Raw genomic sequence first — 13218 nt, forward strand, 5'->3', positions numbered from 1 at the left:
GCTCACTTCCTCTGAGAAGTCTTCTCTGATCACTGGAGCCAGCAGTGACGTTTTATCTCCTGAATTGCTCTTGCATTGATGGTCTATACCAGAAGTCGCAAACAGCCATGTTGACTAAAATTTTTTTTAATTAGTTCCCATCATTTAAAAATAAGATGCTTTCATGTTACAATCATTATTTCTGTCTTCTCTTAAAAGTTTAGAAGATCTGTTAACACTTGATGCGCTTTCCCCATGGAACACTGATCTGGCCCCACAGTGTGGCCACTGCCAAGGGCTCCCAATCTGCCCAGGCACCTGTGCCACCTCTGACTCAGTAGACAACTGTGTTTGCGACCCTTGTCTATACCATTGATCTGCCATGACTTAGCAAACATGTCATGTCTTGCGTTGTTAGTGGCTATTGTGTGTTTATGTGTATGTCTTGTATTTTCTTCACAATTCAGTTGCTCTTATCCTGAGGGTGGAGAGTGTGCCTATTGCAGAGCTTGGCACATAGTAGGCTTGTTGTTTGAAAGAACAGCACTTGAAGTGGAGTTTGCCCTTGGAATTGTCTCTAGGTCACAGGTTCTCATTTGTACCTTCTGCCAACAGTACACCAAGGCAAGGTGTATTTACTACTAAAAAGTTTGAATAAAGGATTGGTGTATACCCACCTGTCAGCACTTCAGGGTCAGGGCTGCAGTGAGGCAACAGCAGGTGTCATGTGCAGAATCCCCCTGGGCAATTCTGGTATATCTCCTAGGGGAAGGTCATGTGGCCATTTTCAGCCTGTGTTGAGAATCATTGCTTTGAATAAAAGGGACAAAGTATCCCAGGTAAGATCTGGCCTTTAAGAAGACTGGCACAGAGACCCTTCCTCTGGGAAGCACCAGGCCCTCTGGGTACTTTTTCTGTTAGAAATTCCACTGGGCCAGGGCTGGGACCAGATGAGACGCAAGGAGGCCCCTGCAATTCTGAGAATGGCAGGTGGTGTGCTCTTCATTTTTGTCCCCTGCCTTCCTTTCCCTCAGTCCTTTCTTCAGTCTTCCCCAACTTGCCTTCCCATCAGATTTTAACTTTTCACAAGTTCTCAGGCCTATGGATTTGTGGGATTTTGTTTTTCTTCCTTCCCCTATGTGCAGGTTGTAATGGGCCCTGCCCACCCACAGGGAGGTAGTGAAGAGGTTCAGAGAATATACTACAGTCAACAATATCACCTACTGTAGATCCAGTCTTCTAGTAGCAGAGTGGCTAAGGAACAAGTGGCTCTAAAGGACCTGAGAAGGATGTGCACCTATCCTGAAGAGGGACACGGTCACATCTCTCCTGGAGCATTTTCACTAGTGGTTTCCTTCTTTGGCTTCTCTGTGCTTCCCAGACAACACTAGATCTCTGCCATTCCCACAGGCAGGCCAAATCCAGCCAAGGACTTATCGTTCTAATTCAGCAGACCTGTGTTCTCAATTCTTCTTTCTGTTTGACTGCCTCCTTACATGTGTTTGTGCTGAGCTGCCTCAGACCTGTGGTAGTAGGAAGCAGGGCCTATGACCCAAAAGTTGTATAAAACACTGCTTTTCTGCCATCATCATAGCCTTCAGCCTGAGCTGCTTGGGAGCTGCAGATGCTGCATTTTTTCACACTTGGGTTTTGGGTTCCGTTGGGGATGTAGCACTGCATATCTGGGAGATGTACCTCACTTGCATTCCCCTTGACCATCTCTAGTCCTGTATGACAAATGTTTGAAATGTTGGGATTATTTCCATTTTCAGATTGAAGGAGTCTTTCTCATTCTCTAGCTAAGAGGTCAGTGCCACTTTGCATGGCTAGAAAAATTTCTTTTCCATGAAGACAGTATGCTCAGACACATCCTGCGTTTTAACACAAGGCCGCTGGCCTGACCAATATTGAGGGTGCATGGTGCAGGTCCAAGGCTACCATTGCCACCTGTACTGGGCAGCTCACATGGGATGCTGCTGGGCATGCTCAGATTTCTGTCCCACAGTGACTGCCTCAGCTGGTACATAGCTTGTGCTCTGTAAATGGTAAATTACAACAGCACACTCTACAGGTGTTTCCCCTTATCCAGAGCCTCAGCTACCAGCCTGCTAGAAAACCCTTTGGTGGTTGGGGGAAAAAGTAGCATGGACCATATGAGGTTGTCAGGTGTCTTACTGACTGTTTCCTGCTCTAGATAAGTGGGCGGAGAAGCCAGCATTCGGGACACCTCTGGAAGAACACCTGAAACGCAGCGGGCGTGAGATTGCACTCCCCATTGAAGCCTGTGTCATGCTGCTCCTGGAGACGGGCATGAAGGAGGAGGTAAGGAGTGCTTCGGGGTCCCGCATGCCAGGATTTCATGCCCTTTTCCTCTGCCCAGAGCACCAGCCTCTCCCTACCTACTTCCCCCACCTTTATTACACTCTCCTTGTGGGTATCCCTGGACCCATGTCTTTCATATTTTTAAATTGGGACCCTGTGCATCATACCTTTCTGTGTATAAATGAACTGAGTCTCACAGAACAGTATGCACTTGACCTGCTTGAAGTATGTGCCGACCATTTTTTTGTCTTATCTGTTTCATTTTAAGACCTGTTTATGATTTTTATTCATGTTGTGCTAATGGATCAGAGCTTTCATGAGTTGTGATTTTTAATTGTAATCATTGATAGGAAGAATTTTACATCAGTGTAGGGCTGCACAATTTTTTTTGCAGCACTGGGGTTTGAACTCAGGGCCTCACATTTGCTAGGCAGGTGCTTTTACGGCTTGAGCCACTCTGCCAGCCCTTTTCATGATGGGCTTCTTCATGATAGGGTCTTGAGAACTGTCTGCCCAGTGCCAGCTTTAAGTTGTGATCCTCCTGATCTTTGCCTTCTTCGTAGCAAGGATTACAGGCGTGAGCCACCAGCTCCCAGCTTTGTGCAAATTATTTTGGAGTGCATTTATGTATTTTATTTTATGGGATCCTTACCAAAACAATCCTCATGAACCAAGCAGGACAGTTCTCATTCCTTTTTGTACAGATAAGAAAGTCGGCACTCAGAGAGTGCATGCCAGGACAGAGCCAGAATCAAAATGCAAGACTTCCCTGTCCCCCCTGCCCTTTAAAAAAGTTTATTGATACATAACATACATACAAAAAAGTACATATCTTAGGTGAACAGCTTAATGGATATTCACAGATGAAGTGCACCTAGGAGGCCACCTGGAAGCCTCTTCACATTAGTTTCCAGCACTATGATTCTACTTCTGATAGCCTGGTATGATGCTTTTCATCTGGGGCCAGTTTTGCTCACTGGCAGTTGTTTGATAAGGTTATGGAGATATTTTTGGTCCTCACAACTGGGAGTGAAGTGTTGCCACTAGCATCTGGAGATTGAGATCGGGATGCTATTCAACGTCCCACAATGTACAGGACAGCCCCCATAGGGAAGAATCAGGAGTGTCGAGGTCCCTGTCTGGATTTGTTTTGTTTGAAACCCATCTTCTAATTCCTGGTCCAGTATCCTTCATACTGCTGCCTCTCTTGGTTGACTATTCATTTATCTTTTTCTCCATTTTCTAAGTCAAAGTTAGGTCAGAGAAAATGATTAGCAGCCTAGTCTAACAATTTTCTTGAGATGTCAGTTTTTTAATTTTGTTTGTTTTGAGTCAAAGTGCCAATATGTAGCCAAGGCTGACCTGAAACTCGTGATCTTCCCACCTCAGCCTCCAGAGTGATGGGATTGCAGGCATATACCACCACACCTGACCCTGAGACATCAATCAAAAAAAAAAAAAAAGTTCCTAAATTTAGAAAATCTATAGCAATCAATGATTTGGAACTATAAACCTTGTGGAAGTAAAAAAAAAGATTTAAATGGACCAAGTCATTCCCCCACTCCCTGCTGCCTAAGAGAAATAGGGTCCTATTAAATTTTTTTATTTTTGGATCATACTGGGATTTGAACTCAGGGTCTCACACTCACTAGGTAGGCCCTATACCACTTGAGCCACTCTGCCAGCCTTTAAATAGAATTCTGATGGGCACAAGTCTGGGCAGGAGTTTGCATTGATTAAGAATGGACTGCTAGCTGAGCATGGTGACACATGTCTGAAATCCCAGTACTCAAGAGGATGAGGCAAGAGGATTATGAGTTCAAGGTCAGCCTGGGCTACATAGTGAGACCCTTGTTTCAAAAAAAAAAAAAACCAAACCACAAAAACATAGAGACTACATTGTGCTCTCGGTACATGCATGGGCCTCTCCATTCCTTGAAACAGCCCTGCAAGGTGGGCAGTATGACATCTGTCATAAAATGGAGGTGTGCTAAAGTTTCATCAGACCTCTCAGCCATGCAGTACTAGACTCAAAACTTGCACTTGGTAGTAATGGCTTTTCATTGCCTTTAGGGCCTTTTCCGAATAGGGGCTGGGGCCTCCAAGTTGAAGAAGCTGAAAGCTGCTTTAGACTGCTCTGCTTCTCACCTGGATGAGTTCTGCTCGGACCCCCATGCTGTAGCAGGTGAGCTGCAGAAGCGTCTGCGAATCGAACTCCTCACGCCGTGGGCAAGCCCTTACTCAGAGAGCTCATCAGTTCAAAGCCCCATTGTAACTCAAGCAGAATGCTCTCCTGATAAAGCCCCCAATGTGTACGGGAGGGACACACACACACACACACACACACACACACCCCTATCTATTCCTTCTGTCTTACTTTGTTTTCTCTCCCCCTTCCCCATTATTAAATAAAGGCAAACACATCTTACAATGCAAATATTTTGGAGACACACTGTGCTTCTTCCCTCCTTTCACTCCCACATCCCAGATCTGTCTGGAGAAATGATTTCTGTTACAAGGGTGGCTTTAAAAAGCCAGTTTTATTTTCTATTGCTCTTTCAATACATTTTGAAGACTGCATATCTTTTGTGAGCATGTCACCTCTAACCAGCATTGCTACATTATGAATTTGTTCTCTGCACCTTGGAAGGTTGTAACTGAGATAACTGCAGTTGCAAAACAATATGCCCCAAGATTTCCGGCCTCAGCCCATCTCATACTCAGAGAGTGCTCATGGTTTCAGGTGCTTTGAAGTCCTATTTGCGGGAATTGCCTGAACCGTTGATGACTTTTAATCTGTATGAGGAATGGACACAAGTTGCAAGGTAGGTTTAAAGAACACAGTTTTAAAAGGTAAAAGAAATGATGAAATTCTGTGCCCCATGTATAAGTCATTTTATTCCCAGGCTTCATAATTAACATTAAATAATATGTGTTCCAGTTCTGTTTACATTTAATGTGAAAATATTGTTGTCATTAGTGCAGGAGTTATACATTGGTTTAAGTTTGTGAGATTTATGTGGCTGACATATAATAGCACTCACGTGACTCGATTGGTCAATCTCAAATCCCCTTTCTATTAGAGAAAGCTCTGTAACTGGGCCAAGTGTTATATGACTGGCACCAGGCTTGTTAAGCTGCTTGCAGACTCAGTTGGGTAAAAATATAATGGGGACATTATTAGCAGTGCTATATTTCTTAATTATTTGCTGTTTGCTTAGTGCTGTACTATTCTTGGCACCTGTTGCCGCCTGTAATCCTTAACATCATAAGAGGCAGGTGTTCTTGTTGTCCTCACAGATACAAGGAAACTGGGGCTTAGGAAGGAGTGGGGCCACAACAGTGATGAGCACTGGGGGATGCAGGCCTCTCCACCCCGAAGGCTGTGTCCCTTTCCCTTTTCCTCCACCCCCAACTTCAACCTGTCTAGGAAGAGTTGGTTTTAAGCAGGACAGTATTACTTGAGAAGTTGTAGGATCTTCTCCTTGGCCAGCCAGCCTCCCTCCTTGTTGCTCTTCCCTCATGGTTCTGATCTGCTTCCTCTTCTAGGTGCCTGATTATTCACCCCAAGGGAAGGGGGATAAATCTTACCTCCACTCCCCAACTCCATCTGCCTGCGCTCCCATCACACAGGCCATGATGATCTCTGAGCCATTTGTTCTGATCATTTATACTTCCTCCCATTTGCTTCTCCCAGATATTTTCAATGGAGTTTTTCTCTGTAATTGTGGAACAAGAGCTTTTGTCCCTGTTAGGTGGAGAGATTTCTAAGTTCAGAGAAAATTTCTTAGTTACTGTTGTATCCTAGGACCCAGCCTGGGTCTAGCCTGTGACTGAGTTAAATGAACCCAACAGTCAGTGTCAAGTAGGAGTCATGGGATTTCTTTGATTGGGTAGCCTCTTTGTTTCCTCCTCACCTCAACTCATCTCTTTCCTGAGACACCGCAACTTCCAGGAGGGAAATAACCTTGTAAAGAAGGTGTCTATTTGTTAGTGTATTAATTCTGTAGTCGAGAATTGTCAGCATGGTCCTCCAGCCTGGTGACACATTGGCTGTCCTCTAAAGTGTAATTGTATTTAACCTCTGTCCTAGAACACCAGAAAGCCCTCTAAGTATTCTCTTTCCTAGTGGCAGAGTTGACCCTGCTCTGCTCTGTCCCTTTGTCATGTCTAATATTGGTGTGTTGGGGCTCTTAACAACTGCTCCACAGCAGAACGGGGCTTCTAGGCCTAGGGCCTTCAAGCAGGCTTAAGAGCAAGAAAAACCCAGAGGTCTGAGTGCCAGACTGCCCTTGGGATAAGGAAACCAAGACTCCATAAAGCCACCCATTAGATGCACATTTTTCTAGATCAGTCTAGAACATTCACATGTTTGGTGGCATTCTGTCTCCTTATGCCAAGTGTTGATCTGGATGGTTTTATCTGGCTCTACTTCTGAGTAGAATTGTTCAGGAGAATCAATACTTTTACCTGGTTTTACAAAGCCAGAAGATTGAGTCTGAGTGAAGTCAACTACCTGCTCTTAGTTATATAATGAGTTAGTTGGCATTTGACTCCAAACCTATTTAGTCCCTCAAACCTGTGCTGTCTTTAAACTGTGGAAAATGGTGATCGAGGCATCACTGTTAATATAGTGTATATTTTTGTCAGCTTTCCACTGCTGTGACAGACTACCTGAAATAACCAATTTAAAGGAAGAAAGGTTTATTTTGACTCAGAGGTTTATAGTCCTTGGTCCCTTGGCCCTGTTGCTTCAGGCCTATGGTGGCAGAGGAGGACTGTTCACCTCATAGCAGCTGGGAAGCAGAGAGGTGGGAAGTGTTGGGGTCCCCAATGATCTAACCACCTCCTAATACACCACAGACTAGGAACCATGTCTTTAACACGTGGGTCTTTGGGAGACATTTCAGATCCAAACTAGTAGCATATTCATACAGGTGTCAGTAATAGGTGTTTTAATAAGTTGAATGCATACCATTTTTTTCTCAGTGAGCAGGATCAAGACAAAAAACTTCAAGATTTATGGAGAACATGTCAGAAGTTGCCACCACAAAATTTTGTTAACTTTAGGTATGTATAGTTGGCATTCTATAAATAAGTGTTTGTAGAGTGAAGATTGGTTTAATCCCAGCCCACAGCTCATTAACTCTGTCCTTGGCATGTTTGAAAAGCTTTGGTGAGAAGCATGGAGCTGCTGGGATTGGGATTAACACACATTGTTGTGATGCATTGAAGCATCATTGTCATGTCTGCGTTCATGTGAAGTTATCTGATCATTTTCTACTGCAACTGTTAGCAAATTCTTGTGAAAAGTTTGTGTGGTTGTAGTCTAAATTGTCCAGTATGTAAAATGCTAAATTAATCAATAGCCATGCTTCCTGTAATATCCCTCATATAAAATAGAGCATGAATCATTCTACTATGGACATTATATATTACTTTACTAAATAATTACATTTCTAAGGAAAGTTGCCATGAGACAAACTTCTGGAATTTAGTTCTGTTTTCCCTTTGACTTCATGTGTAACTTTGAAGAGGCATAGAGAAAAGGGGACAAGTGGCCCCAGAAAGTGAAGTCATTTAAAACCGAACAAAGACACTTTTCTAAGAGGATATATTTAGAAATTACTTTACAGCCAAGCCAGTGGTTCACACCTGTAATCCTAGCTGCTTTGGAGGCTGAGATAGAGAGGATAGAGGTTTGAGGCCAATCCAGGGAAATAGTCTGTGAAACCCCATCTCCAAAATAACCACAGCAAAATGGAGTGAATGGACTGAAGTGTGGCTCACTGGAGAACACCTGCTTTGCAAGCACTAAGCCTCCAGTCCCACCAAAAAAAAAAAACCAAACTTTATAGATGTGTCTGCAATGTTACCTGATCTTCAGTTCAGTATTGGTCTTTATCATGAGTTGAACTAAATGCTCTCTTTTTTTTTTTTTCCTTTTATTATTCATATGTGCATACAAGGCTTGGTTCATTTCTCCACCCTGCCCCCACCCCCTCCCTTACCACCCACTCCACCCCCTCCCGCTCCCCCCCCTCAATACCCAGCAGAAACTATTTTGCCCTTATTTCTAATTTTGTTGTAGAGAGAGTATAAGCAATAATAGGAATGAACAAGGGTTTTTGCTGGTTGAGATAAGGATAGCTATACAGGGAGTTGACTCACATTAATTTCCTGTGCGTGTGTGTTACCTTCTAGGTTAATTCTTTTTGATCTAACCTTTTCTCTAGTTCCTGGTCCCCTTTTTCTATTGGCCTCAGTTGCTTTTAAGGTATCTTCTTTAGTTTCTCTGCGTTAAGGGCCACAAATGCTGGCTAGTTTTTTAGGTGTCTTACCTATCCTCACCCCTTCCTTGTGTGCTCTCGCTTTTATCACGTGCTCAAAGTCCAATCCCCTTGTTGTGTTTGCCCTTGATCTAATGTCCACATATGAGGGAGAACATACGATTTTTGGTCTTTTGGGCCAGGCTAACCTCACTCAGAATGATGTTCTCCAATTCCATCCATTTACCAGCGAATGATAACTAAATACTCCCTTTTAATACCGTATCAGCCTTGCCTTATGAGTGGATTGACACTTGTGTATAATATCTTACTGGAGTTACAAATTTACTTAATCTGTTCAGTGTATTCTGGTGGGAACTCACCTATAGTTCTTAGCATGCTGGGATTTGACCTTTTAGTATGTTCTTGTTTTTTATTTTTTTACTCTGTAATTTTTACTAATTGCTTTTTTGAAAATATGAAATGCATTCTCAGGGTTCAAAATTCAAAAGATATACATTGAAAAATCTCTTTCCAGTTTCCATCCCCCAGCCACCTAGTTCTACCTAATTCCTCTCTTAAGACATAATGTTTACAGTTTCTTCTTTTTCTTCCTTCTTCTCCCTTCTTTCTTTCTTCTTCTTCTGGCAGTACTGAGATTTAAACTCAGGGCTTCTTACTTGGTAGGCAGGCACTCTATCACTTGAGCCACATTTCCAGCCCTTTCTGCCCTGGTTATTTTGGATATAGGGTCTTGCTTTTGGCCCAGGTCAGCCTGGATCAAGATTCCTCTATTTTAAGCTTCTACCACAGCTGGGATGATAGACGTGCCACCAAACCCAGCAATCCATTGAGATGGGGTCTCAAAAACTTTTTTGCCCTGGCTGGCCTGGAACTGTGATCCTCCCAGTCACAGCCTCCCTTGTAGCTTAGGATGACAGGTATGTGCCACCTTGCCCAGCTGTTGGTTGAAATGGGGTCATAAGTTTTTCCGTGGATGGCCTTGAACTGTGATCCTCCTAATTTCCACCTCCCAAGTAGCTAGGATTACAAGGTAGGAGTCACTGAATCTGGCTTCTTTATTTTTATTTATTTATTTACCTATTTGTTTGTTTATATGTATTTATTTATTGGTACTGGGGCTTAACTCAGGGCCTCTCACTTGAGCACTCTGCCAATCCTTTATTTTTATATTTTATTTATTTTTGCTACATTTATGTTAAAAATATATTGAGCCACTATTAATCACAATGTAATTTATGTGTAAAATATATAGGCTATAAAGAGGAAGTAGATTAGCTATATACAGCAAGTAAAGGTGAAATTTCTCTTTCCAAATCCTCATTAATGTGTTTCCTGAAAGAAAGTACATAAGAAATGAGTAAGCTGGGCTCCAGTGGCTCACACCTGTAATCCTAGCTACTTGGGAGGCTGAGGTAGGGAGGATAGTGGTTTGAGGCCAGCCCAGGCAGATAGTTTTCCAGACCCATCTCCAGAATAACCAGAGCAAAATGAACTTGAGGTGTGACTCAAGCAGTAGAGTGTGCTTTGCAAGCATGAAGCCCCAAATTCAAACCCCAGTCCCACCAAAAAAACCAAAAAAATGTGTAAAATGCTGCACCTGAGCCAGACTCTGGTTCCTGTAGACATTCCAGAGGACATCTCTTGCCCCTTCTCTTTTGTTCCATAGGTATTTAATCAAGTTTCTTGCAAAGCTTGCTCAGACCAGTGACGTTAATAAAATGACTCCCAGCAACATAGCGATTGTGTTAGGCCCTAACTTGCTTTGGGCCAAAAATGAAGGGTAAGTGAACCGTCCCCATGTCATGTTTTTTAATTCCTTCTTTCCACTCAGTGGAATGGTGGATGAGAAAACTCATGATACCCATTCTAACTTAAAAAACACTTCAGCTGACAATCAGGACACAGCTGTGAACTGGGTGCTGTCCCTGATGCTGTTGACATAAAGATGTATGAGACGTTGTCCCCATCCTCAAGGAGCTCTGCTTTGGGGCAGCTCAATGGCCATTGTACCAGTGATAAGATAGACACACGTTTCTGTGTGTATGTGTGTGAACTTTCCTTCCTGAGTGTTCTTGACTGGGCCTGAGAATGAACTTGACATAAAGCAGATTAACAGGAGGAAAGTATGCAGGTTTTCACGTGTGCCCTAGGTGTCCCCATAGGAAAAGAAAGCCCCAAAGGAGCAGTTACAGCCGAATGTTTGCACTAAGTTAGACAAAAAACAAGCAAGTTGTAGAAGTATGACAAGACAGAGGGGTTGGGGTAGGGCAGTGACCTGTAGAGACAGGACACGGAAGATAAGAATTAGTGTAACAGGTTTGTATAGATTTCCTTCAGCCTCAATGTCTTGTCACTGGTGATAAAAATGTTTCTTTCCCTTCTGTTGTGGAGCAGGCTCCTTTCACATAGGAGTTTTCTCGAAGAAAAAGAAAGGTCGGAGCACCCTTTTTGCATCTGCCATTTTTCAAGTGTCTTTACCTTGAAGTAACCCTTATACCAAAGTGGACATATTTTGGGGTGTCATACTCTCTTAACAGCTCTAACACCCTCCCACACACTGGTATTATGGTGATGGCGCATGGTGCAAGCTGGGGCGGTCAGGGAAAGCTGGTTAGGAGCAGCACTTGGCTTTATCTTGGTGAAGTAGTTTCCTGCAGGTGGACCTGTGTGAGCCAGGGCATCACAGGCATGAAAGATCCTTGTTTCCAGCATTGAGAGCTGTGAACAATGTGAAGGTGGGATCTGAAGCTGTGCCTTGGTAGGTCAGAGACACATAAGAAGGACTCATGCATGCTGCTGACGTATTTGAAACTTATTTTTCCAGGTCCTTTGGGAGCCATCAAGGTTTTGTTGGCATTCAGAAGTGTAGATTTGGAGAAGAGGGGCTGGGGAGTGTGTGTGTGTGGGAGGGTCTACTGGAAAGCTTCCAGGCCCATCGCCTCTGTCACTGGCATGGTAATGATCTCAGTCTTCACAGGTTACCTTTTGAAGCAGTACTTACCCTCATTTTTGCAGATGAGGACTCTGAGTTTGAGAGAGGAGCAGTAAATTTGCTATGGTTGCATGGCAGGGAAGTGATAGATCCCAGGGCCTGTGTCCTTAACTGTCACCTTTCCTTCCCTCCCATTACTGCTGGTTGACTTTGTAGGATTGTGCACTACTCAAGTTTCCATTAAAAATGGTGTGACTTTTTAAATCAAGGTGTTTCATTAACTCATTCATTCATGTATGCCCAATCTTATTTCAGGAAAATATTTATAAGATCCAATATCATAAAGTAAAGTTAAAGATAAGTAGATATACAAAGTTAATTACACAGATCATATAACAAATAAATTCCAAACAGACTAAAAACTTGAGCATTAAAAAATGATTTCATAAATATGGCAGGTAAATATATGTTAATTTTCTAGGCATGAAGACAGTCCAGTAGGGTTCTGAGACAGGAAGGCTGATCAGAATTCAGATAGGAGGAAGGTTGAGAAGGATGGATTTGCACAGAGCTTGCGTTTGCAAGCTGGAGTTTAAGCTAGACCTTTTGTTTGGCTGGCACATGAGGTGAAGTTCTGGTGTGGAGGAGCAGAATGATAATAGTAGGTGAAAGGTGGGTTTGAGGCTGTCAGACCTGAGATCCAGGGTCCTGGGAGTCAAGTGTCCCCATTCATTAAATAGGCCTCATTGAAGGTTACTGTGAGAACCTAAAGCTTGGTAGATCCTGAAAAACGTGTTTTCTTAGTTGTCTGCTTTGGTGGTGATGAGCTTGATGGCAGGAATAATGGTTTTCATTTATTCTCTTCCTTCTGAACCCTGACACTTTCAACTTACGGACCCTCATCTGGGGACCGGAGCATATATGTGACAATCTTCAGTGTGAGTGTGGGGGCTCAGGTTTTCTGTAACAATGCACACTCGTGCTGTCATTGTAGGCAAATGTGGTTTTGGTGATCTTGGGTTATAGCACTAGCTTCCAGGTATGAGGCTATACCAGAAGGAAAATGCAACCCTTATTCCTAACTAGCTTAAAGCCAGCTTTTGACATGCCCTAGTTTTCTGACATCACCTGTTTGGTGCCTGCAGAGGAAGGAGTGAGAGCCAGGAGGGTAATTGTTCCTCCTGGCCTATCACTGCCAAACTCATAGGCTAGAAACTTATGGGGTTAAGTTTTACATCTGTATTTAAATATTTACCTTTAAAAATAATTGAATTTTCCTGGCACAACTTGCAGAAACTAAAGGCTGCCACAGGGAAGCATTTTAACTTGTAAACTTGCTTTGCAGAACTCTGGCTGAGATGGCTGCTGCCACATCTGTCCACGTGGTTGCAGTGATTGAGCCCATAATCCAGCATGCAGACTGGTTCTTCCCTGGAGGTAGGTGTTGTTTCAAGTTTGTTGACTGCTAAAGCAATGTGGTAACAGTATAGCAAGCCTTTTAAAGAAGAAAAAATACAGCATGATTACATAATTGCCTTCACTTTTTCATACTTCTTTCTAGACTTTGTTCATTTGTGTTCATATTATTTCACTTGCTTCATGAAAACATACTCAACAAGTATATACTGAATACTCCAATAGGTGCTATATGTTTGCTAGTATGTGGAGGAACTCAGGCCCCTGTGTAAGGCC

The 13218-nt window shown here is 43.1% G+C and overlaps 1 protein-coding gene across 7 annotated transcripts in view; it reads left to right on the forward strand.

The window, feature by feature from the left end:
- Positions 1–13218, forward strand: part of Arhgap17 (Rho GTPase activating protein 17) — a 93195-nt gene that overhangs the window by 62537 nt on the left and 17440 nt on the right. For all 7 annotated transcript variants that reach the window (XR_012443213.1, XM_074059740.1, XM_074059738.1 and 4 more), the window contains exons 10-15: positions 2174–2301; positions 4375–4486; positions 5045–5126; positions 7291–7371; positions 10261–10374; positions 12872–12963. Coding sequence is in view for 6 of the 7 variants with exons in the window: in XM_074059740.1 (XP_073915841.1) it covers positions 2174–2301; positions 4375–4486; positions 5045–5126; positions 7291–7371; positions 10261–10374; positions 12872–12963 (609 nt within the window). In the remaining variant the exon portion in view is untranslated. The remainder of the gene's footprint in view (positions 1–2173; positions 2302–4374; positions 4487–5044; positions 5127–7290; positions 7372–10260; positions 10375–12871; positions 12964–13218) is intronic.

This window comes from Castor canadensis, chromosome 17 (genome assembly GCF_047511655.1).
Source record: "Castor canadensis chromosome 17, mCasCan1.hap1v2, whole genome shotgun sequence".
In the NCBI taxonomy this organism is placed as follows: domain Eukaryota; kingdom Metazoa; phylum Chordata; class Mammalia; order Rodentia; family Castoridae; genus Castor; species Castor canadensis.